Here is a 27,449-nt window from a genome sequence, read left to right on the forward strand (position 1 = left end):
TCTCTTCCTGCCTCTCTGCCTACTTGTGATCTCTCTCTCTCTGTAAAATGGATAAATGAAATCTTAAAAATATAAAAAATTAAAATTAAAAAAATTATAAATAACATACAAATACTGTTTATGGACTCATCGACTTTGGGCAACATCTATTGACTGTCCACTCTGATAGATTAGGAGTAATGCCTCTCCTCTCCTGTAATTAGTATATAGTGAGGTCACTATTCTGAGTTCTTCAAACATCACCCTACTACCTCCATTTCTCATTTAAGAAACACAAACCATATTGTGTTTCCCCACCCTGCAAAATGAAGACCCTAGAGCTTCCTCCCTCTACTTGATGTTTCCAAACTCTCATCTCCTTTCTGTTCCCTGTGCCTTTACTTTAACATTGTCAAGAATAACACATGTGGTCAGCTCTGTGAACATTCCATCAGGAAAAGCCTAAATGGTTATAAGATCGATGCCATCTACTGGTGAAGCCATGAACTCTCACAATTAGGAAAAAAGAAAAAGGAATAAAAACATGTATTGAGGACCTCCTATGAATCAAGCACTAAAGGCACATTAACACATTTAAATATTAATGAGTATAATTAAAAGTTTTATTCTTCAATAATTTTAGAATATACTGAGTTAATGATAACTCACACAAGTGCAGGATCTCTAATGTGATGGTGTACGCTGCTGATCTCTTCAAAAGATGAGTAACTTTATTTGGCAGACTTATTAGGCATTAAATCCACTTTGTATTAACAAGTCTTGGACCTAGGTAATTTTATTTGCAGTGTATTAGGAAAATACAATTTTATCTTCCTCCTTTATACATTTTTGTTATTCTATATGTCAGCTTCTGGTATCAAGCTTACACAGTTTTGTAAAGTTAACTAGAAAATTATTTCGTTTTTAAAGTTCTGGAACAGATCTTTCTTTGAAAGAATGTTTTAGCCTTTTAAAGAAATAATACTTTGAAAAGTTTTTGATTGGTTATTTTAACTTTTTAAAAATATCTGCTTAGTGATTCAACTTTGAAAATTTATGTTTTTTCCTAGAAAAATCTTCTAGTTTGTTTAAAGATTTTTTAATTATATAAAATTAGAGAAAGTAAGCTTAGATTATATTCTTTTCTCATTCCTAGTTTTATACTCGGGTTTTTCATTTTTGTGGATTTTGCTTGACAGAGACTTTGCTGAAATTTTTGGAGAAATGGCTTTTGGATTCTGTTTCTCAGTCGCCTATTTAATATTTATTTATTTTTAATTAATATTTATTTCTTACTTTCCTTCTTTCTTTAGGCATGCTTTAAAAAAATCTTTACCTAAATTCTTGACTTGTAAGCTTATAATTATATGCTCTAGCTTAATAATGAAAACATTAATATCTTTTAATGTAAAAATTTGTATATAATTAAAAGGTTTGCCATCTGCAGTACCAATGATGTTTCCAAATTGTTTACAAATACACTCTGGATTTTCTATTAGATTCAAATATCCTATTTGCTCTGAAAGGAAAATGACTTAAAATTTCTCTGTTTGGATATTTTAATTTAAATTTGTCTTTTATTTTTCAGATCACATTTATAGTGAGGGAATGTAGCTTATTCAATTTATCCTTTTGGAAATTAATTGAGGACTTAAACCAAAGAAATCAATTTATGAATATTAAGTACAGGTTTTGAAAATAAAGTATGTTCATTGATTGTAAGACTATATTAAATATATATTTACCAAATCAGACCAATTAATTATGCCATTCACATCTTTTGACACTTATTTTCTTTACTGATTTTTAAAGCTTGAGAGTAATCATATATTAAAATCTTTTCATATGATTGAATGGGTTTTGTGAATTGCTTCCAATTTTTCCAAAGTTTTCATTTGTAGAATTTAATGTGTTTTATAGCTATTATGTATTTGTGATATATAGACTTGATTTTTAAAAATGTATTGTAGTTAATATTTTTTTTGAATTTTATTATAATAACATTGCCACTTCTGCTGTCTATATTGGTTATGTTTACTTGATATATTTTTGGCCCTGCCTTTACTTTTTTAAATTTTTTTGTGTCCTGTTTAAGGTTAGAAATTTATTAACAGGATAAAATTGGATTTTTTCTGTACTTTATCTAAAATTTTTTCTATTAGCAAATATATTTGTCATACTTGATGTTTGATTTTCCTTCTTTTATATTATTTATTCCATTTTGTTTTATGTTTTCTTCCTTGTGTTTTCCTTTATTCTTCCATATGCTATCTGTGCTATATTTTTGCTTTTATTTTGTTTTTTGTTGTTGTTGTTGTTGTTGTTTAAGATGTTTATTTGTCAGAGAGAAAGAGAGAGCACAAGCAGGGGGAGAACCAGGTAGAGGGAGAAGCAGGCTCCCTCCCAGGACCCTGAGATCATGACCTGAGTTGAATGCAAACTTTTAACCAACTGAGCCACCCAGGCATCCCTATATTTTTGCTTTTTGTTCTTACTAACAACATGGAAGTTATAACCACTCCTTTAGCAATTTGAAAAATATTTTACAATTGGTTATCCTAAAGTTATCCCCAAATTATATAAATATGCATTAATACTATTTTTCTCTTCTTAAAAATGCAAAACATCAAGTAATGCTTTCCATTGACTCTTTGTATGAGGTTAAACATTTAAAATGTTAACCTTAAATGTCTTGAATGTAAGACCTGAAACCATAAAACTACTAGAAGAAAACATAAGGGGAGAGCTCCTTGGCACTAGTCTTTTTTTTTTTTTTTCTTCCAAAGATTTTATTTATTTATTTGACAGAGAATGAGAGAGAGAGAGAGAGAGAGAGAGAGAGAGAGAGATTACAGGCAGGCAGAGAGGCAGGCAGAGAGAGGGAGGGAAGCAGGCTTCCTGCCGAGCGGAGAGCCTGATGCGGGGCTTGATCCCAGGACCCTAAGATCATGACCTGAGCCGAAGGCAGAGGCTCAACCCACTGAGCCACCCAGATGCCCTAACAGTAGTCTCGACAGTAATTTTTTGGATTTGACACCAAAAGCAAAGGCAACTTAAGCAAAGATAAGCAAGTGGGATGAATCAAACTAGAGTGCTTCTGCACAGCAAAAGAAAAACACAACAAAATGAACAGGCAACCTATAAAATGGGAGAATGTATTTGTAAATCATATATCTGATAAAGGGATTAATAGTCAAAATATATAATGAATTCATACAACTCACAGCAATAAAATAAACAATCCAATTTAAAAATGGGCAGAAGAACTGAGCAGAAATTTTACCAAGGAAGGCATACAGATTTCCATCAAGAAAATGAAAAGATGTTCAATATCACTAATCATCAGGAAAATGAAAATCAAATCCACAATGAGATATCTCTTCACACTTTGTTAGAATGGCTATCATCAAAAGGCAAGGGTAACAGGCATGACAGGGATGTGGAGAAAAGGAAACCCTTGTAAACTATTGGTGAGAATATAAATATATGCAGCCATGACAGAAAACTGTGGAGGTTCCTCAAAAATTTTGAAATACAACCACCATATGATTCAGCAGTTCCATGTCTGGTATATATTCAAAGGAAATGAAAACAGGATATTGAAAAGATACCTATATTTCCATGTTCATGTTCATCACAGCATTATTCATATAGATAAAATTTGGAAGCAACCCAAGTGTCCATCAGTGGATGAATGGATAAAGAAGATGTGGTATACACCTGCTATATATGATGGGATATAATTCAGCCAGGAGAAAGAAGGGGACCTTGCCATGTGTGACACCATGGATGGACTTTGAGGACATTACGCTAACTGACATAAGCCAAAGAGAGAAAGACAAATACTATATGGTATCACTTACGTGTGAAACCTGAACAACAAAAAAATTAAATTCATAGAATCAGAGAGTAGAAGAATGGTTGCCAGGGGTTAGAGGGTGGGGAAGATTGAGAGAGGTTGGTAAAAGTTTACAGATTTTAAAAGGGTAAGAAGAAAGATCTGAGGATCTAATATAAAACGTGATTATTATCGATACTGTATTTTATAATTGAAATTGCTAAGAGAATAGAACTTAAGTGTTTTCACCCACAAAAATGAGGTTATGGTTGTGTTAATTAAGTAGATGAGGGATTCTTTAGATATATATCAAACAATCACCATTGTGTATATTGGGGATATCTTACTATTTTATATGTCAATTTTACCTCGGTAGACCTACCACTTGTTTCAATTTAAAAAATAAAACTACAAAAAATTGTCTTTACTTTCTATCTCCTCTCCACATCACAATTCCAAGATTGTTTTACTAATGTAATCAAAGATGTAAGATGTAAATTATTAATAAATTACTTTTGTGTGTCTTGTCTGCTATATAAACAAATCCACAAGGAAAATTTAAAGCATACACCCTTTTGCCTGTATTTATATCTTTAAAATAGATTCCTAGAGATAGAGGGTTTTAAATATACTAACCAGTGGCATTCCAAAAGGGAAAGACAATAGAACGTCATACAAACTGCATTTGAAAAATTAGCTGTTTAAAACGTCCCTAATTTGTCAATTTTATACAATAAAAATGGCATATCAGTGTTTTGATTTTTATTCTTTTTGCTAGTGTGTTAAAACTCGTATGTTAAAACTCGTATGTCTACTGGTCACATCTCTTATAGGTTATGTTCACAGCCTTGAATATTATTTATCTTGGTAGTTATTAATACTAACTGTGAATGTGTTCCGTGTGTAATATTTTTTCTAATTTGGGGGTGGAATTAGTTTGCTAGACCTGCCACAATAAAATACCACCAACTGCATGGCTTGAACAATGGACATTTATCTTCCCACAGTCCTGGGAACTGAAAGTCCATTATCAAAGTGTTGTCAGGTTTGCTTTCTCTGGAGGGCTCCCTTTTAGCTTGCAGAGAGCTGCCTTCTCCAGGTCTTCATGTGGTCTTTTTTTGTGTACATGTGTATCCCTGGTGTCTCTTCCGCTATCCTAATATCCTGCTTTTATAAGGATATCAGCCAGATTAGATTTGAGCCCACCCTAATGGCCTCATTTTAACTTAGTCACCTCTTGGAAGGTTCTATCTCCAAGTACTGTCACATTCTGGGATACTGGGGTTAGAGCTTCACGTACTGCAGAGAACTTATTATGGTAGTAGGGCTGACCAAGGAAAGCAGAATATGCACTACCATAGTAATCAGAGTGCCGGCAATCTGGGTGGTTTCAGAAGTCATCAGTTAACAGATAGGAGGGTAGGACCACAAAAGCAAAAGCTCTCGTGGTCCACAAAGTCAGGTTACCTACTAACTTGGGGGGGTTGCTAGGCAGGTGCCCTGACTCACCGCCAGTACCTGTCATTGGCCAACCTGAGTTGAGATTCAAGGCCTCTGAAGTTCAAGGTAGACTAACCTAGGATAAAAACTGGTGTGAGAAACTCTGATAACTTTGTGAATAGAGCACCCGCACTGATCCAACATATAATTTTTGGATATATATATACATATATGTATATATATATATATATATATTTTTTTTTTTTAATGTGACCATGGCCTTCCCAGGCCTTACATAACTTAAACACAGCTACCTCTCACTCTCATTTCCTCCTCTCTTCCCCTCTCACTCTGCTCCACTCAGGCCTCCCTCATCTTCCTCCAGCACATCAAGCAGCCTCTATACCAGGGTCTCTGCATTTCCTGAGCCCTCTCTGGAAGATTTTGCCCCTATGACTTGACCCCTCACTCTCTCTTTGTTCAAACATTGGCCCTTAGAGAACTTCCATGAAAACCCTATTTAGAATAGGATGTGTGACCCCTTTCTATTCCATTAATCTTACTTATGTCTCTTTACAGCAGTTACTCCTCCTTAATATATCAACATATATCCTCTTGCTAACTTATTTGTTGCCTGCAAGTTCCACAATGTGTCAAGAAGTAGTTGTCCCCCACTGTAACTATCTTGGCACAGAATGGGTACCCAGTGACTGAAAGACTGAAACATCCCAGATTTGAGAGAAGTGTCTAGAGGTTAGAATAGAAGTCTTCTTCTCCATTAAATAACAAAACAAAAACAAACAAAAAAATTTTGTCCGTTAAAAAAAAATGTGTAAATAAATACCACATACCAGAAGCTAACAAACTCTCGAACCAAACTTTGACATGAATTTTTACAGAATTAAGGTATTATTTACAACTAATTGGGCTTTACTACTGAGGTTATTCGGTCGTACCTACACTTAAGACCTTCTAACAGATTGCATTTTTTCTAACATTCAGCTTCCCACATCTTGACGGCCCAATCTCAGGTTATGCAGTGCTTAAGGCCAGGTCTGGCTTGGATTAAATCCACGTTTTAAAAATTCAGGCACTGATTTATTTCATGCCTAAGGCCAGTGTGATTGGAACATACTCCATGCTTCATAAGCAAAATCCAGAGTAGTAAAATATTCCAATTCCAAGACAGAAAAGTATTCAGGAGGCTAACAAGTGCATCTGTTTTGCCTTATTCAGAAATGCATATTAAAAACAACAATAACAAAAACAACAAACCCACCAGAACCCTGGCCATTTTGAAAGGATTTCTCCTCCTGCAATTCTTCATGTGATGAGTGTTTATTGTACATTTGTAAACGGAGTCTTTGCCATTAGGTATCTGGGTCTGGATTGCCTGGGAGCTGGCAAAATGCCGTGTCTGTACATGGACATGACCTCACCTACTCTCCTGTCCACCCCACCATACTTGAGGGAATGCAGTCCCTCTCACTTCAGGGGCGCCCTGCTTCTTTGCCTTCATCAGAACATTCTACAGTCCCTAGGAATTTGTCATAAAGCCACAGGCATCAGTACCCGCTCTTGTGGCCCTGTTCCTGAATGCTTCCTCCTGCCGGTTATTTCTGGGCTTCTGATTCCTCCAACTTGGAGGAACAAGATAGCTAAAGCACTTGACTTCTGTACACAGGATGCTTATTAAAGACCTGTGTCTGAAATAAAGTTCTGCTTCAGTATCCAGCTTTTTTTTTTCTTATATTGCCTTCCCACTAGATGGTGAGTTCCTTTTTCTCAAGCTATTAAAGGAAAAAAAAAAATAGGAGAAAGAGAACAACTCCTTCTTGATCTTACAGCTCCCTCTAGTTACTATTTTGTCCTTCTTTTATTATACCCTAGTTCCCAAAAATATTCTGTAGAATATTATTTTTCATCAATTGCTATGTATAGGCATTGTGTTCCTATAAATATATACCTTCAATTAATGATCTGAACAATCAAGATACGTAAATAATGATTCCTGTGTTAAAGATGAGAGGGACACTGAGGCTTAAAGAAGTTAACTAATTTTCACAAAGTCATAAGAGTCTACAGAGCCAACCCTGGGTTCAAATCTAACTTCTGGTGGCTTTCTTAAAATTACATGACATTCCTATCTTCCTTTCCTATACAGCCACCAGTTCTATTGGATTAGCGCCCCATCCTTATGACCTCATTTAGCCTTTATTACTTCCTAAGAACATAATCTCCAAAAGCAGCTATACTGAGTGTTAGGGCTTCAATATATGCATTTTGGGACAACACAGTTCAGTTTAGCACCTCTTTTTAATGTAAGAGTGAATGACCAGACACACTGACCATAATAATTTAAAGTAACAGCAGCACAATGTGCCCACATTGTTTTTGAAATTGGGATAAAATTTACATTCCATAAAATTCCTCATTAGCAGTCACTCCTCACTCTTTCTCTCTCCTGCTACTGCCCCTGTCAACCACTAATCAATTTTTTTGTCTTGATGAATTTGTCTATTCTGAGCTTTCACATAACTGGAAATATTAAAAAAATGTGAACTTTTGTGGCCACAATTGTTTTAAAAAAATATTTCAAATATTTCTTGTGTTTAATCTTCCTAACAACCTATAAAGAAGGCATTATTATTATTTAACAGATGAGAAAAAGTGAGATATGGTTTAGGAACTTAACTGGGTCCAGTGTTCCTAAGTGGAAGAGCTAGACTTGAAGCCTAGGTAATCTGTATTCAGTCTGTGAGCTCAAAGGTAATATAAGTTTCTCCTTCGAGGAGCTTCATCAAAATTTATCTCCAGAGTGATTAAGAATGGAAAGAATATCAGTTGGAGTCTGGGGCGGGGGAATAGAATATCTATGGTCAAGTGAATGATATTTAAGGTGGCATGACCAATATGGAGTAGGGTCTCAATCTGAGGTGAGAGTGGAAGCAGATTCAACTTCTTGGAAGAGAATGGGCTCTTGGAACTATGGTCAATAGTGTAGACAATGGTATAGACTAGGATCATTTCTAAAGTGGAGCATGATAAAAGGAATGAGATTATGTTCAAGATTCACATGTATTTGAAGGAAATAACAAAATAAGATTAATTATTAATTAATACGACTAATAAGAAGGCAGTTACCAACTGTGTTCTTTTCCTATTGCTACTATACAAAGTATCACAGATTAGTGGTTTGCCCTACCACAAATTTATTCTCTTCTGGCTGTTGAAGTCCCAAGTCTGAAATCAGTTTCACTGGGATAAAATCAAGGTATTGGCAGGGCTGGCTCCTTTCGAGACTTTGAGAGTAGAGTCTGTTTTCTGGATTTTCTCAGCTTCTAGTAACTTGTATTCTGAGGCTTCTGGCCTCTTTCTCCATGTCAAAATGTGTTGCTGCAGTCTGTGCTACCACAGCATGACCTTCTTTTCTGAGTGTGACTACACTACACTACACTACAACCTGGCTCTACTCCCTTCTTAAAGAACACTTCCAATTGCAGTTAGAACCAACCCAAATTGTCCAGGATACCCTCCCTATGTTAAGATCCTTAATCACATTTGCACAGTCTCTTTTGCCACATAAGTGAACATTTACAGGTTCCAGTGATGAGGACTGGATCATCTTTGGGGGCCACCATGGAGTTTCCCATGTCATCATTCTCCACTGCCTTTCAAATTTCTTTAATATATTACGTAAATTCCACAAGGGGCATTGCTCAGATAGCAAATCCCAAAACACCATTTGAACTTCTATTTAATCACTCACTGTTTTATTCAACAGATATTTGATGGATATCTACTAGGTATCCAGAACTGTGTTAGCCCACCATAAATATAGTCCGGCCTCCATGGAACTCACAGGTCACATTATCCCCTTTATTAAATAATGTACACCCTTCCCCTTACTCCTTTTCTTGCTTCTGTGAGTTTGCCCTTCATTGTCCAGTCTTGCCTTCCTTACCCTAAACCAGGTAGCCTGACTTTGTCAGAGGACGGGGCAAGAGTAGAATTCATTTAAACACATAACATGAATAGCATGATTCGTTTATTAGCATTAGAAACCTCAGATGGAGTTTTCTTCTTCAGTTATTACTTTTACTTCACCTAACCTGAAGGTTACATGGAAATTTAATATCCTAGGCATGGGTTAAATTTGGGACGGCCCCTAATCTCCTTTGAATAGGGATTAGTGACTGTATAAATATTGCCCAAGAAAGAGCTGATCTTTGGAGAATGATGGCTGCTTTTACCACAAACGGCTAAATGAGTACTTGGATGTGTGAACTGTTGATAGTATTCATCGTTACAGATAGGAGTCTGCTTCCATCTACTGGCTGGAGAATTTCACAATCAAGACCACACAGGTAATTTCTACTTGGATTTTTGTATTTGTTTCTGAGTTAAAGGCATAATGTCCACTCTTGCCTACTAGGCCTTCTTTACTCCCAAACTAACCAGCTCTTTCTGGTCCTGCCTTCCAGAGTGGGTGATTACACTTACAAGTGTGCTGTCTTATGAAAATTGTTAGGTAGCTACAGAGAACCAAGTATATCAGAGGACATATGAATCCAGAAGGAAGTCTGTGGAATACAGAACACACTTAGAGGACCCTGAGGAAAAGGAGCAAGATAATCAAAGGAGGTAAGGGCATGACTGGACTTTCAGGGGGCCGAGGTTAGCCATTGCTGAGGACAGGAGAATTCTGTTGCTCCAAAGACAGTCTTGGGGATTGTAACTAGCCTTTGTTATGTCATGTGAGAGCAAACAGCTTGAAAATTCTCTAGGATAGTTGTGATTTCCAGAACAAAATATTTATTTTACTGTCAGAAATGTTAAGAATCTTTTAGAAAACAGGGTTAGTTAGGATTTCTATTACAGAAAACCAAATGTTATACTTATGCTATTCAAGAGAACACACACTTTTGCCATTTGAGTGTGAAAAATATTATTCTGAGTTTGAGCCAAAGAGACCTAGAAAGAATTGAGGGGAAGATTTGAATCATTTGAAATATATTAGAGCACTCTGTCACAAAGTCTTACAGAATTAGCATGAACATAGTCTATGATCAAATAAGTGCAAAAATGAAACAGTGGGATTTCATTTTGCAATTAATTGTCCAAGATTGAAGGAATATATGTTTGATGGGTAAGAATTAAGAGGTGCAATGTATTTGGAGGCACTGTTACTAATCCTTTTAGAAGGCAATTTTGAAAAGTGAACTTTGAAAAGTTTATATTCTGATTTAGTCATTTTGTTTCTAGGATATACACCATAGAAATAATCATGGATATGTTTAAATACTTATATAAAAATATATTCCTTACAGTATTGTTTAATCAGAAAAGGTCTATTATAATAGTTACCATATATTCAGTAGTTGCAATGTTTCTGACATTGTGCTTGATCCTTGATCTTGAGAGACAGCAGGAAAATAAAGGAAGAGAAAAGAAAAGGAAAAGAGAGGAATACTATAAGAAAAGAGAAATTTAAAAAAATAAAAGAAAATAGAAGTAATAGGGTATTCATTGCCTATTCCCTATGTTTCCTAACAACCTATAATTTGGTATTTCAGGCCTTAGAAAGAGTTAGATTAAAGGTGGAAGCCTTAAAAATGGTGTAAGATTCTGTGACCCTCGTAGGAAAAGGGCATTTTTCCCTTTGCTGCATTTCAGCCATGATACAGACTGATAATCCTGAAGCTATGCTGCCCAGTAAGGCAGACCCTGTAGTTACATGTGGCTACTTACATCTAAATTAAAGAAAATAAGAAACTCAGTTGTTCGGTCACACAAGCCACATTTGAAGTGTTCCCTAACCACATACAACTAGTTGCTACCACATTTGAGAGTACACTTATAGAACATTTACATCATCATAGGAAGTGCTGTTACATAGCACTGCTCTGAAGGCTCAACACAAATAAATAACTGTGAGTTCTATGCCTTGTTGAGCCGTGGGAAAGATCTATTCCATTTCATGTCCATCACCCCATCTTGTACCTGGTATTTATTATCACTGGGAAATTGTTTCAAAATAATAAAATTAGATTTCTCCTTTCCCCCATCATCTCATTCCCTCACTTACTCTCCATATACCCTTCTTCCTGCCTCATTGGACTTTTAATTTATTGGTCCCTCTATTTTCTCCTTATCCACTGGTACATTGATGTCCAATAAACATAATGAACTATGATGATTATATAGGTACTTTGATAATCTGCATTACTTTAAAGAAATTCTAGTCATGGTTTGCTAAGTTTTTATAATGAGTAATGAAGAATTTTATCAAATGCATTTTTTGTACCTTTTAAAATGATAATATAAATTTAGAGGATTTTCCTCTTTACTCGATCAATGCAGTCAATTACCTTGATTGATTTTTAAATGTTAAGCTATTGGTAATTTTAAAATCTCAGAAAACTAGAAATAGAAGGGAACCTCTTTAGCCTGTGTATATAGAAACCTACAGCTAGCATCATTCTTTTAAAAAAAAAAATCATTTATTTATTTATTTATTTATTTATTTATTTATTTATTTAGAGAGCAGGGGGAGAGACAGAGAGAAAAGGAGAAGGAACATTTCAAGCAGATTCTGCATTCACTATAGAACCCAAAGTGGGACTCAATCTCACCACCCTGACATCATGACCTGATCTAAAATCAAGAGTTGGACACTTGACCAACTGAGTCACACAGGTGCCTGCTAGCATGATAATTTTTTTTATTAACATATAATGTATTATTTGCTTCAGGGGTATAGGTCTGTAAATCATCAGTCTTACACAGTTCACAGCACTCACAATAGCACATATCCTCCCCAATGTCCATAACCCAGACACCCTATCCTTCCCTATGCCCCCATACCCCAGCAACCTTCAGTTTGTTTCCTGAGATTAAAAGTCTCTTCTAGTTTGTCTCCTTCCCAATCCCATCTTGTTTCATTTTTTTCCCTCTCTATCCCCCACAACCCCCTGCTCTGCATAATACCCTCTAGTTCCATCCACATCGTTGAAAATGACAAGATTTCAGGGTTTTTTTGATGGCTGCAAAATATTCCATTGCATATATATATACACCACATCTACTTTATCCTTTCATCTGTTTATGGACATCTAGGCTCTTTCCATAGCTTGGCTATTGTGGACATTGCTGCTATAAACATTTTGTATGTGCCTCCTTCAGATCACTACATTTGTATCTTTAGGATAAATATCCAGTAGTGCAATTCCTGGTTTGTAGGGTAGCTCTATTTTCAACTTTTTTAGGAATCTCCATACTGTTTTCCAGAGTGGCTGCACCAGTTTGCATTCCCACAAGTGGTGTAGGAGAGTGCCCCTTTCTCTGCATCCTGACCAACATCTGTTGTTTCCTGACTTCTTAATTTTAGCTATTCTGACTAGTGTGAGATGGTATCTCACTGTGGTTTGGGTTTGTATTTCACTGATGCTGAGTGATATTGAGCACTTTTTCATGTGTCTATTAGCCATTTGGATGTCTTCTTTGTGGAAATGTCTGTTCATGTCTTCTGCACATTTCTTGATTAGATTATTTGTCCTTGGGTGTTGAGTTTCATAAGTTCTTTATACATTTTGGATACTAGTCCTTTATCTGATATGTCATTTGAAAATATCTTCTTTCATCCTGTCACTTGTCTTTTGGTTTTGTTGACTGTTTCCTTTGCTGTGCAAAAGCTTTTGATCTTGATGAAGTTTCAATAGTTCTTTTTTGCCCTTGCTTCCCTTGCCTTTGGCAATGTTTCTAGGAAGAAGTTGCTGCGGCTGATGTCGAAGAGGTTGCTGGCTGTGCTCTCCTCAAGGATTTTGATGGGTTCCTTTCTCACATTGAGGTCTTTCATCCATTTGGAGTCTGTTTTTGTGTGTGGTGTAAGGAAATGGTCCAGTTTCATTCTTCTGCATGTGGCTGTCCAAGTTTCCCAACACCATTTGTTGAAAAGACTGTCTTTCTTCCATTGGACATTCTTTCCTGCTTTGTCAAAGATTAGTTGACAATAGAGTTGAGGGTTCATTTCTAGGCTCCCTATTCTGTTCCATTGATCTATGTGTCTGTTTTTGTGCCATTACCATACTGTCTTGATGATTACAGCTTTATAATAGGATTTGAAGTCTGCAATTGTGATGCCACTGACTTTGGTTTTCTTTTTCAACATTCCTCTTGCTATTCAGGGTCTTTTCTGATTCCATATAAATTTTAGGATTATTTGTTCCATTTTTTTGAAAAAAAGTGATGGTATTTTGATAGGGATTGCATTAAACATGTAGATTGCTTTAGGTAGTATAGACATTTTCACAGTATTTGTTCTTCCAATCCACAAGAATGGAACGTTTTTCCATTTCTTTGTGTCTTCCTCAATTTCTTTCATGAGTACTTATAGTTTTCTGAGTAGAGATTCTTTGTCTCTTTGGTTAGGTTTATTCCTAGGTAGCTTATGGTTTGGGGTGCAATTTTAAATGGGATCGACTCTTTAATTTTTCTTTCTTCTGTCTTGCTGTTGGTATATAGAAATGCAACTGATTTCTGTGCATTGATTTTATATACTGAATACTTTACTGAATTCCTGTATGAGTTCTAGCAGTTTTGGGGTAGAGTCTTTTGAGTTTTCCACATAAAGTATCATATCATCTACAAAGAGTGAGAGTTGGACTTCTTTGCTGATTAGGATGCCTTTAATTTCCTTTGGTTGCCTGATTGCTGAGGTTAGGCCTTCTAATACTATATTGAATAGCAGTAGTGATAGTGGACAGCCCTGCCGTGTTCCTGATCCTAGGGAAAAAACTCTCAGTTTTTCCCCATTGAAAATGATATCCACTATGTGTTTTTCTTAGATGGCTTTTATGGTATTGAGATATGTACCCTCTGTCCCTACACTGTGAAGAGTTTTGATCAAGAAAGGATGCTGTGCTTTGTCAAATATTTTTTCAGCATCTATTCAGAGTATCATATGGTTCCTGTTCTTTCTTTTATTACTGTATTGTGTCACATTGGTTGATTTGCAGATGTTGAACCAACCTTGCCACCCAGGAATAAATCCCACTTGGTTCTGGTGAATAATCCTTTTAATGTACTGTTGGATACTATTGGCTAGTATTTTTGCATCTATGTTCACCAAGGATATTGGTCTGTAATTCTTTTTGATGGGGTCATTGTCTGGTTTTGGGATCAAGGTAATGCTAGCCTCATAAGATGAGTTTGGAAGTTTTCCTTTCATTTCTCTTTTTTAGAACAGTTTCAGAATAGAAAGAAGTAATTCTTCTTTAAATGTTTGGTAGAATTCCCCTGGGAAGCCATCTGGTCCTGGGCTCTTTGTTTTTTGGGAGATTTTTTATTATGGCTTAAATCGCCTTACTGTATATGTGTCTGCTCAGGTTTTCTATTTATTTCTGGTTCAGTTTTGATAGTTTATGTCTTTAGGAATGCATCCCTTTCTTCCAGATTGTCAAATTTGCTAGTGTATGGTTGTTCATAATATGTTCTTATAATTGTTTGTATTTCTGTGGTGTTGGTTGTGATCTCTCCTCTTTCATTCATGATTTTATTTTTTGGAGTCCTTTCTTTTTTCTTTTTGATAAGTCTGGCCAGGGGTTTATCAATCTTATTAATTCTTTCAAAGAACCAGCTCCTAGTTTTGTTGATTTGTTCTATCGTTTTTTTGGTTTCTATTTCATTGATTTCTTCTCTGATTTTATTAGTTCTCTTCTCCTGCTGGATTTAGGCTTTCTTTGCTGTTCTTTCTCCTGCTCCTTTAGGTGTAGGGTTAAGTTGTGTACTTGAGACTTTTCTTGTTTCTTGAGAAAGGGTTGTACTGCTCTATGCTTTCCTCTCAGGACCACCTTTACTATGTCCCAAAGATTCTGAACAGTTGTGTTTTCATTTTCATTTGTTTCCATAATTTTTTCAATTCTTCTTTAATTTCCTGGTTGACCCCTTCATTCTTTAGTAGGATGCTCTTTAGCCTCCGTTATTTGAGTTCTTTCCAACTTTCCTCTTGTGGTTGAGTTCTAGTTTCAAAGCATTGTTGTCTGAAAATATGCAGGGAAGGATCCCAATCTTTTGACATTGGTTGAGAGCTGATTTGTGACCCAGGATGTGATCTGTTCTGGAGAATGTTCCATGTGCATTAGAGAGGAATGTGTATTCTGTTGCTTTGGGATGGGATGTTCTGATGTTCTGATTATATCTGTGATGTCCATCTGGTCCAGTGTGCCATTTAAAGCTTTTATTTCCTTGTTGATCTTCTACTTAGATGATCTGTCCATTTCAGTGAGGGAGGTTGTTAAAGTCCCCTACTATTATTGTATTATTGTCAATGTGTTTCTTTGATTTTGTTATTAATTTGTTTATTTAATTGGCTGCTCCCATGTTAGGGGCATAAATATTTAAAATTGTTAGAACTTCTTGTTAGACAGACCCTTTGAATATGATATAGTATCCTTCCTCATTTCTTATTATAGTCTTTGGCTTAAAATCTAATTTATCTGATAGAACAATCACCACCCCAGCTTTCTTTTAATGTCCATTAGCATGGTAAATTGTTTTCCACCACCTCACGTTCAATCTGGAGGTATCTTTGGGTCTAAAATGAGTTTCTTGCAGAGAGCATTTCAATGGGTCTTGTTTTTTTTTTTTTAATCCATTCTGATGCCCTGTGCCTTTTGACTGGAGCATTGAGCCCATTTACATTCAGAGTAACTATTGAAAGATATGAATTTAGTGCCATTGTACTCCCTGTAAGGTGACTGTTACTGTATACTGTCTCTGTTCCTTTCTGATCTACTACTTTTAGGCTTTCTCTTTGCTTAGAGGACCCCTTTCCATATTTCCTGTAGGGTTGGTCTGGTATTCACAAAATCTTTTTTGTTTGTCCTGGAAGTTTTTATTTCTCCTTCTATTTTCAATGACAGCCAGCTGGATATAGTATTCTTGGATGCATATATTTCTTGTTTAATGCTCTAAATATATCATGCCAGTCCTTTCTGGCCTACCAGGTCTCTGCAGATAGGTATGCTCCCACTCTAATACTTCTACTATTGTATGTTACAGATCTCTTATCCAAGCTGCCTTCAGGATTTTCTCTTTGTTACTGAGACTTGTAAGTTTTACTGTTAGATGATGGGGTATTGACCCATTTTTATCGATTTTGAGGGGGGGTCTGTGCCTCCTGGATTTTGATGCTGTTCCCTTCACCAAATTAGGGAAATTCTCTGCTATAATTTGCTCCAATATACCTTCTGCCCCTGTGTCTCTTTCTTTTTCTTCTGGGATCCCAATTATTCTAATATTGTTTCATCTTATGGTGTCACTTATCTCTCAAATTCTCCCCTCATGGTCCAGTAGTTGTTTGTCTCTCTGTTTCTCAGCTTCTTTATTCTCCATCATTTGGTCTTCTGTATCACTAATTCTCTCTTCTGCCTCATTTATCCTAGCAGTAATAGCCTCCATTTTTTATTATACCTCATTAATAGCTCTTTTGACTTCAGCTTGGTTAATTTTAGTGATAAGTAAATAAAAGTAAATAATAAATAAGTAATAAATAAGTAAATAAACCTTATCACTTAGTGATAAGTTCTTTTATTTCTCCAGAAAGGAATTTTATTTCTCTATGAAGGGATTCTCTAGTATGTTCCGTGCTTTTTTTGAGCCTAGCTAGCACCTTGATAATCATCATTCTGAACTCTAGTTCTGACACCTTACTAATGTATGTATTGATTAGTTACCTAGCCATCGGTATTGCATTTGTTCTTTTTCTTCTGAGCTGAGTTTTTCAACCTTGTCATTTTATCCAGATAAGGATAGATGAATTAGAGAACAAAATACTAAAAGCGTAGCAATGACCCCAGAAAAAAAATACACTAACCAAATTGGAAGAGAACCAAAACCAGGGGAAGAAGAAAGGGGGGGGGGAGTAAAATATATACATACATATATATCCACATATCTATATAAGTATATAGATATCTGGTGAATAGAACAGAGCCACACATTTGATTTTGGGTGTCTTTTGGTCTATTAGAAGAAACTGCCTCCCAAAACTTTAAAGAAAAAAAACTTACATATATACAAAAATGAGGGTAAACATGATGAAGGGATGAAATATGACTGTAAAGATGAAAATTTAAAAAGATTCTTAGGGCGCCTGGGTGGCTCAGTGGGTTAGGCTGCTGCCTTCGGCTCAGGTCATGATCTCAGGGTCCTGGGACCGAGTCCCGCATGGGGCTCTCTGCTCAGCAGGGAGCCTGCTTCCTCCTCTCTCTCTCTCTGCCTGCCTCTCTGCCTACTTGTGATCTCTGTCAAATAGATAAATAAAATCTTTAAAAAAAAAAAAAGATTCTTAAAAAGGAATTGATAAGAAGTTGGTTGAAAAGAAAGAAAAAAAAAAGAGTAAAGAATGATCAGGCTGGAGATTAGAACATAGCCATGCATGAGATTTAGGATATATTTTGATCTGTTAGAAAAAACTATATCCCCGAATTCTATTTATTTATTTATTTATTTAAAGATTTAATTAAGGCATATATGCCTCCTCACATTATTGTATATGCATGTGTGTGTGTCTATATATATATACATAGACACACACACATACAGTGCTATGTAATAGCTAGTATTCATCAATACCATATTAGAATTGCACCAAACTATCAAGTAAAAAAAATTTATACTTTTAAAGATTTATTTATTTATTTGACAGAGAGAGCACAAGCAGGGGGAGCAGCAGAGGGAGAGGGAGAAGCAGGCTCCAGGAGCCTAGACTCAGGGAATCTGAGCAGAAGGCAGACGCTTAACTGACTGAGCCCCCCAGGTGCCTCCCGAAAGAACATATTTTATCTTAAATGCTAAAGGAACCAGTAGACACATTTTAAAAACTATTTTTGAATTATTTTCTATTTGGAGGAGTTTTAACTATCTTGGATAATCCATTATAATTTTGAATAAAAAAATATTATGCAACCAACACAACCAAATATGTTATTCTCAGAAACAAAGCTTAATAATTAAACTTCTATGTAAAAATAATTTATAAATTCTGAGAAATTATTAATATAATATAGTGTAAAGTCTGGCTTTTTTTTTCTCTAATTGAATTGTTTGGCTTAAACTTTGATTACCAAAGCATTCGTTTCAAAGAGGCATCCACTTCAAAGAGAGCTATCTCAAATAAACACACTGCCAGCCACCAACTAGGTGAAGAGCTAGGCCACTGTCCCCAGCACTGAGGCATCTTTGTTTTAGCAATCTTGGTTGACTTCAATAACTGACCTTTTGGGTCATTTTTGTTTTTCTTTTCCTGAGTTTTATGCTTTCACTCTTACATTTGAAATTCACCAATGAAAGGGAGCTGGCTAAGGCCCTAATCTCAACCCCAATAAAAGAGAGCCCCAGGCTTTGAACTCTCTCCTTCTACCCATGACCTTGCTCCATGGCCCCATGTGTGCTGTGTAAATTCCAGGTCCTATAAGAAATAAACCTTTATTTTTTCAAAGTTCCCTGATTGTTATTGCTGAGGGATATCTTGAAATCATAATGAGAAACAGCCAGAGGGGTCCAACTGTAACATTGGTTGTTAATAGACTGAGACTGGCACAAAATATATAACTTTAAAAATACCAGAATCTGGAACAGACTGCTAGGGTAGCTAGTTAATTTTCTTTTATCTGCCTAGGACAATGACCTAGTAAGATGGTTAATCATCATTGAACTGATTTTTTTTAAAAAAGCTAACTATTTAAAGAGAGGCTTTAACAACAGATAAAGGATGGACTTGTAGCTGCCGCTGTAAGATTGTAAGTCCAGGTAAGAACCTTTGACATTCTGTAATTTCAGGGTTTCTTCTATGTGGGAAACTGCCACAGATTTCAAGGGAAAAAATTTTCAGATGGAAATGATAAGTATTAAACATTTTATGCTTTCTGTCTTCTACACACTTAGGTTTAAGCCCTTAAAGCTCATTAAGTATTCCTTCTGGAGATAGGTGAATCTCAGGTTTATATACTCTTAAAGATAAAATACAGAAAATAAGACATTTGTAATTTAAAAATAAAGTTTGAAACCCTTTTCCTATTACATTCTAGATAAGTGGAACTTCAAGTTTAAAAAATGGATCTCTGGTTACCTTTTCAAAATATACCACAAGGCAATTATTTTCACTAACCACATGGGATAATTAGATTTATTCCTTATTTTTTTGAGTCCATATTAACTGGATAATATGAGGCAGAGTGTTAGTTAGCAAACATTAAGAAATGGGATGTGTCTCAAAGTCATTTACCTACCTCTACATTCCTGTTTCAATTTGTTTGACTGATTCAAGGTAAGAAAAAAGAAGTTTTCTAGATAATTTTGTCTTTGATCGAATGAGAAAAAAAAATTGCTCAGCATGGTTTCTGGCAAAAACCAAGAATTTAATAAATATTATTTCCCTTCTCCAATTCAGGAAGGTGGCTACCTTATAAGACAGTTGTTATTGTCAAAGGAGGTAGAAAATGGAGGAAAGTCCACCCATAAAATGTCAGCAAATTAGTAAATTTGTCTTTCCTTTTTTTCCTCCTTGGTTCCATGGATGCATAGTAAAAACTGGGTCATGTGGCTTGTACTATTTTTCAGTGGCTTCCGAACAGTAAAATCTTGATGCAGGTAAGGAGAGGCTGGTGAGATCCAGCTCTCCTCTCCAGCGCAATCAAACTAAGCAGAACTGGGCTGTTCTGTTGAAGGAAGAATTGCAGTGCCTGTCTCATTGCCTGTGGTCCTGTTTTATAAACATATCATTTCTCCCAGATTTATTTAAATGTCAGTTTTGGGGGACTCTAAGGAAAAAAATATGTCCAGAGAAAAATAAGTTAAATTCTCCTCGTCAGGCTTAAAATGTCATGATGAAGTAGAAAGTGGGGTTTTAAAGCCAAACCTAAATGGATAGTCCAACTTTGTAATTACTCTGGAGTTACCTATTATAATTTAGCTGTTCTCAGAAACGAAAGTGCCTACATTTCCCACTTTTTGTCAACATATTTTTTTCTCAATTATCTAGGAGAGAGATATGGAATATTGACCTGTCTGGGTAAGTAGTGGAAATAATAGGGAAAATTAATGACTATGTTACATGTTATATCCTCTAGTGGAGCAAAAGTGTGGAGAGGTGTTTTTCAGCTGGGAGTAACTGGAGAAATACCTAGGAAGGGTGATTTGGGGCAGAATTACAACCAAGAGATGAGGAAGAACATTACAGGTTAAGAAGGAATATAGAAGGGCAAGGTATTCTAGGGAGAGGTAGTTCCACAAGGCTGAAGGAGCTTATGGGTGTCTTGGGAAATGAGACTAAAAACAAGGGCTGTGTTTATTCATAAATAACCTCAAATAGGAAATGTGAGTTTTATTCTATACACTATAGGAGAACTCTGAAAGATTCTGAAGGTGGATATGATAGTTATAAAACAGGAAGAAGGCTGAAAGGATAATCAGCATTTAATCAGTTGCAGTAAACAGGACTAGACTGGTCAGGTAATGGCCTTCAAGAGTTCTTGTTCAGTAGCTAAAAAACCCACCCAACCAAGCAAGCAAAACTAAAGCTAAAGGGCATATACACACCTTGTCAATGATTCAGAGAGAGATCTGTAATAATAGAATTAAGTGGTAAAAAATGACTTTCTAACATTTAAATTCTGGGGAAGGATACCGAAGGAGGTATTCATGAAAAAAACAAACAAACATGAAACTTATCAAAGGACTGCTTATGATGTTGGGACCACCCAACTAATAATTTCTTCCTCACTCCACTCCATTCAGTAACTGAATAGGTACAGGCATGTTTGGAACACATGCAAAAAAGTGGAATAACGGGCACCTGGGTGGCTCAGTGGGTTAAGCCGCTGCCTTCGGCTCAGGTCATGATCTCAGGGTCCTGGGATCGAGTCCCGCATCGGGCTCTCTGCTCAGCAGGGGGCCTGCTTCCCTCTCTCTCTCTCTGTCTGCCTTTCCATCTACTTGTGATTTCTCTCTGTCAAATAAATAAATAAAATCTTTAAAAAAAAAAGTGGAATAACTAGGATTTACTTAGATGTACATAGATATGGATTTTTGCATTGATGCATATGTTTATATACACAAGTGATAATATCTTTAGATATTTATCATTTCTATATCCTGCATTGTACATTAAATTGGTATTATATATATTCATCATCTTTATATATTTATAAAATAGGGACTCAATGAATCCTTATTGACTAAATTGACACATAAAATATATAGTTAACTCTCATTATTCATGGATATAGTATTTGTGAAGTTGCTTTCGCATTAAAATTTATTTTTAACCCACCAATCAATGTTGCTCTTTTGTGGTCATTTATAGCCTGACAGAGTGACAAAAAATCAGAATTGTCCAACATACATAGTCCCCACTGAGGTCAGATAAGATGTGGCTCTGCATCCTTGTTTTATCTTTCATATTGTAAATGAGAATGCCATATCTTTTTCATTTTTGTGCTTTTTTTTTTGGATGATTTTGCTGTTTAATCAGCTCCCAAGAGTACTGTGAAGAGCTGGTCGGTGTGCGTAAGTGTAAGAAGGCTGTAATGCACATGATGGAAAGAATATATGAGTACCAGAAGCTTCCTTCAGGCATTAATTTAAAATTAATAGATCAACAATATATTTTAATTAGATGTCTTTAAACAGAAGCACACAGAAACAAGGTTGTAAATTGATTGTTTGATAAAAATGCTGTAACCAGAGATATACAGGAACCTAACCCTATGAGAAATAGGGTTAGGGTCCCTATAGAGAACAAACAGTGTTCAGGTTTCACTGTTTGCAGCAACTTTATAGAACACGGGTACTACAAATAATAAGAATCAATGTAATTATGCAGCCTTATTAATTATCTGTCTATGGTTATTTGTGTTTCTATATATAAATATCTTAGATATATAAGTATGTATTATTCAGATATGTATGAATGTGAATACATTTTCTAAACCTCAGTGAAGAACCTACTATTAACGAACAAATCTAAGCAACAAATTGCTCATTTTACTACTCTTTAATATAGAGGCTTAATGAAATAAGTCAGTCAGAGAAAGCAAATACCATATGATTTCACTCCTGTGTGGGATTTAGGAAACAAAACAAATGAGCAAAGGGAAAAAAGAGAGAGAAGCAAACCAAGCAACAGATTCTTTACCAAAGAGAACAAACTGATGATATATTTGGAGGTGGATGGGGGATGGGTTAAATAGGTGACAGGGATTAAAGGGTGTCCTTGTGATGAGCACTGGGTGTTGTATGGAAATGTTAAATCACTTTGTTGTACACCTGATACTAATAATACACTGTATGTTAACTAACTCTAATTTGAATAAATTTTAAAAAATAAAAATTAAAACTTAAATAGAGGCTTAATAACTTACAAAATTACTCTTGCATTTTGACCTCAAAATTCCACTTGTAAGAGTTTGTCCTACAGATATTATCATACATATTAAGAAAATGTCCTAGGGGCGCCTGGGTGGCTCAGTGGGTTAAGCCGCTGCCTTCGGCTCAGGTCATGATCTCAGGGTCCTGGGATCGAGTCCCACATCGGGCTCTCTGCTCAGCAGGGAGTCTGCTTCCTTCTCTCTCTCTCTCTCTGCCTGCCTCTCAGTGTACTTGTAATTTCTCTCTGTCAAATAAATAAATAAAATCTTAAAAAAAAAAAAAAAAGAAAATGTCCTAATGTGAAATACTTAGATACAACTTAAATGTTTTCAATATGTAACTAGCTAGATATATTATGGATAATGGGATAATCTGCAACCATAAGAAAACTAAGGAAGTGATTTATTAATATAAAGTATATAAAGTAGCATAAAAAGGTTGAGAGCAGTGTTAATGGTATGCTGCCATTTGTGTTAAAAAGGAAACCATTATGTATTTAATTAAAAATAAATATCATATATCTAGATCATATTCACTGAAAACTGACATTAGTCTTCAGAATAAGAAACTAGATTCTGGTGGATAAGGGCTAGAGGAAGAATCTTTAATATATATCTTTTTGGTATTTTGTACTTTCAACTATGTATATTTTACATATATTCAACTGCATACATTTTCTCTTCAAAAATAAATGAACAAAATTAAAATAAAGTAGGATCGTGATGGTGGTAAGGTCAGGCATGGCTAGAGTCTATCTGGGATGTACTTAGAGTGTGCTCTGCTTTCTATAACAAATCCAACCTGCATTTCAAACCTGGTGCTTGAAGTATCCCTTCCTTGAAAACTTCTGGGCTCAGCCACTGTAATTACAGTTCATTACATGATTTTTCTACCCATTTTGACTGTCCACTATGTGCAAGACACTCTTTGGCACTTTGTAAAACTATAAAGATGAATTAAACTTGTATTTGCCTTCCTAAATTGTATAATGTAGGTAGGTAAAACATATTTAAAATTTTTGTGGTTTAAAATTTTTATCTCATCTAGTGTGTGACTCTATACTATTTACTTGTTTCAAGTTCTCTTTATAAATCTATCTTCCCAATTAAAATATAATCCCCCTAAAGCTAGTACTGTGTGTGTGTGTTTACCCTCCCTTTGTGTTTAGCATTTACCTAGTCTACTGCTCGTGACATTAAAGACCCTGAATGAGTATTAGTGGGTTTATTGATTGAGGTCAACCTTGCAGCTTTTCTTATTTTTGAATCCTATATTGTTAAAGTGAAATAAGTTATCCTTTTTCCTCCCTGAATAGGTGATCATTTCAAACCAAGCAACAAGGACAGTTGGAAACACTCACATGCTATCAGTAGTTCCCTGATGGACTCAAATCAGCATTTGAAAAAGACAGTGGAAGAAACACCTTCCAAGGAAAGGGAAACTAGATGCTGCAATGGATTCAAGGTAGGAATAGTTTCATACTTCCAAACTAAATAAGTGGGGGGTTTGTTGTCATTGTTTAAGCCAGTTTTGGAAAAGAACATTGTATTTCAAATTAGAGTTTCCAACTAAAGCATATCTTAAAATATTAACAGAATGATCTATATCTTGATTTAAATAAGTCTTTAAAAAGGAATTTCTTCGATGATAATTCTGATGGCTGAAAGTTTACTAATGTTAAAAAAATTTAGAAATCTTTTGATATCTTCTCTTTGGTTTTTGATGGACCAAAAGATATTTATAAATTTCATTAAAGTAAGTCACTGTATATTGAGTAGTATATAAAATGAATTATTGGAACTGACTTATAAAGAGAGCAGATTCATTAGTTTTATGAATCACTTTGTGGTCTTGACCTACTGATTATTTTTTCTTTTGAAGAACAGCATTTTTTATTCTGATAATTTAAATAATAGAGGCTGGTAGAAAAGAGATTTGTAATAACAATCAAAAAACATGAACCAAATACCTAACTACTGTCTTAGGAAAGCCATTTAATCTTTTCATATGCAAGTTAATAAAAATAATGTTGTGTCTTGATTTTGTCTTACAACTGTAAGACATTAGAGGATATAGACTGTATCAGAATTTTCATTGACAGAAAAAAGTATTCCCTGAGTACAATGTTGAAGAAACCAAGACTCAGGGAAATTGAGAAATTTGCCTAATGTCATCCAGCTTGTAACTGAAAACCCTTAAACCCAAGTCAAAACCTTTCAACCCCCATAGGGAAGTTTTGAAGAAATTTTAAAAATTAAAAAAAAAATGTCTGTCTTTTAAAGTATTTTAAGTGTTTTCCTCAAAGTTGTAGTCTTAGTTGCTGAATAAGGACCACAGGAATCAGACTCAATTGCAATATTGTTATATTAGGTCCCTTTTAACTTTGTCCAGAGAACATGTTTGTTTGTTTTCAGAGATTACAGATAAGGTCTATTCTGATGAAATATTTGAGTAATATTTAAGCAGAATAGCAGTCACAAGAAAAGGTAATGGTGAATGCAAGTCTAAGGGTAATATGGTATGCTGGGTTCTTTCTGCTTTTAAACATTGAGGGTTACAATGATCTTGTTTGTGCATCAATCTGGCTGAAACAATTAAAATTGCCAGAATGGTCCTTTGTAGCATATTTGCAAGTTAGTATGTACAAAGTATGTTAATTGCAGTCTAATGATCCGGACCAGAGAGCTAGAATAACAGTAGAAGCTAACTAACATTTATTGAGCACTTATTATATGCCAGACTCTGTTCTAGCCATGCTTTAGTGGTTTTGTTCCTTACCACGATTCCACCGCCAGATGCTAGTATCTCTCCTTTACAGATGAAAAAACAGACACAGAGAGGGTAAATGAATTCTTCTTGGTCCCAAAGCTGTTAAGTACTGGAGCCAAGGTCTGAACTGAGGCAGTCTGATTCCAAATCCCATGCTCTCAATTCTACTCCACATTGCTATAGTAACTATGGTTTTCTATATTAGTACCCTTCAGATGTTCTGGTAGGTAGGGATTCAGTGATCTTCCTCATTCTGTGTTTTTAAAAAATTCACCTTCAGACCAAGTAATTCAGTATCAAGCAACCACAGGATTCTTAAACCTGTTTAGGTGCATGGGCACACACATGTACACATGATATTATTAACATGTATAAACTCAGAAATGTATCAGAGTGTAAATAGATAATAGACCTCTTAAAATAACAACAGCATAATATGTTAATTAATTAAATTTAAATAAAATAAAAATTGAAAAGCTAAATAAATAACACTAGCATAGTTTGATTTTTTTCCTTACAACTTTCCCTCAAGTTTTGGACTAAACCAACTACATCACATAAACTCTGCTGATACATTCTTCATCTTTACATGTGTCATTTCTGGCTTCAGATTTCTTGTACCATTATGTTGTAACAAAAATTCTTAAGGCAATGGTAATGCATCATTATCAAAAAACATAAATAATAAGGTGGAAGTAAAAGTCCTCCCTTTTTGCCTTCATTGCACTCCCCCTTCAAAAACAATCAGAATAACCACCCCTTATGTAACCATCAGTAATATTCATTTCCTGCTGGTTTCCTCTGACTCACTTTCCATATTAGCCATCAGCCATATTAGACTTTTGCTAATTTGTCAAAATGTTGAGCAAACTTCTGACTTGGAGAAGTTTCTACTTGCTGTTTTCCCTTCGGAATGTTCTACTTCCAGATACCTTGCTCCTTCATTTCATTCACATCTCTGTTTAAACATTACCTCATCCCTGACTACCCCATATGAAATACCCTTTCCTACTCCTAACTCATTGATCAAATTTATTTTTTTCATAGCATTTATCACCAGCGGACACTGACATACAAACTCAGATATGTAGATGTGTGTACGCACATGTGTGCCTTTAATGGCATAAAAAACTAGAGTTATTAGAGTTCTGTAATAATCTTTGAGTCCTGAAGTTCAGAAGTCTGAAATGGGTCACAGTGTACTACAATCAAGGTGTTGGCAAGGCTGTGTTGCTTTCTGGAGGCTCTAGGTAACAGTCCATTTCCTTACCTTTTCCTGCTTCTGGAGGCTGCCCAAAGTCTGTGGCTTAAGGCTTTCTTTCATATGCAGAGCTGGTGGTCAGTTCAAAAGTCTGAAACTGCATCAGGTGAACACTAACTCTTATGCTTCCCCCTTCCACATTTAAAGGACCCTTGTGATCCCATTGGGTTAACCAGGATAATTCAGGATAATCTCTTTAGGTCATCTGATTAGCAACTCCATTTGTAACCTTAATACCTCCTTGCCATTTACCTAATAAATTCACAGATGGGCAGAATAGCAGCCCTCAAAGGGAGATGTCCAGGTCCTAATCTCCAAAACTTGTGAAAAAATATACTATGTGTATAAATATGTATATATACACACTTTGTATATTACATATATTTTATATATTTTGTCTTGGTATGTTTTTAGTAATTTATCCATTTCTATTAAGTTATCCAGTTTGTTGGTGTAGTAGTCTCTAAAAAGTGGTCTTTCACAGTAGTCTCTAATGATCCTTTTTATTTTTTCTTTTCTTTTTTTTTTTTTTGAGAGAGAGAAAGAAAGAGCGCATGCATGTCGGAAGGGTGGAGAATCTTAAGTTGACTCCTGGCTGAGCCCGACTTTGGGCTCATCTCACAACCCTGAGATTGTGACCTGAGCCATAACCAAGAGTCAGATGCTTAATCAACTGAGCCCAATCCTTTTTATTTCTGTGGCATCAATTATAATGCCTCTTTTTAAAAACTC

At 35.4% G+C, this 27,449-nt stretch overlaps 1 protein-coding gene across 4 annotated transcripts in view; it reads left to right on the forward strand.

Moving 5' to 3' along the window:
- The first annotated feature begins 9,488 nt into the window (after positions 1–9,488).
- Positions 9,489–27,449, forward strand: part of SLCO1B3 (solute carrier organic anion transporter family member 1B3) — a 60,138-nt gene continuing 42,177 nt past the window's right edge. The window contains exons 1-3 of one of the 4 annotated variants that reach the window (XM_082742226.1): positions 9,489–9,624; positions 9,789–9,901; positions 24,003–24,151. In XM_082742226.1, the coding sequence (XP_082598352.1) occupies positions 24,068–24,151 (84 nt within the window). In that variant the 5' untranslated portion in view covers positions 9,489–9,624; positions 9,789–9,901; positions 24,003–24,067. Of the gene's footprint in view, positions 9,625–9,788; positions 9,902–18,925; positions 19,070–20,300; positions 20,331–24,002; positions 24,152–27,449 lie in introns of those variants that run through there. The other 3 variants (XM_082742224.1, XM_082742225.1, XM_082742227.1) reach the window with 3 other exon arrangements.

Source organism: Mustela nivalis (genome assembly GCF_964662115.1).
Source record: "Mustela nivalis genome assembly, chromosome: 7".
Classification (NCBI taxonomy): Eukaryota; Metazoa; Chordata; class Mammalia; order Carnivora; family Mustelidae; genus Mustela; species Mustela nivalis.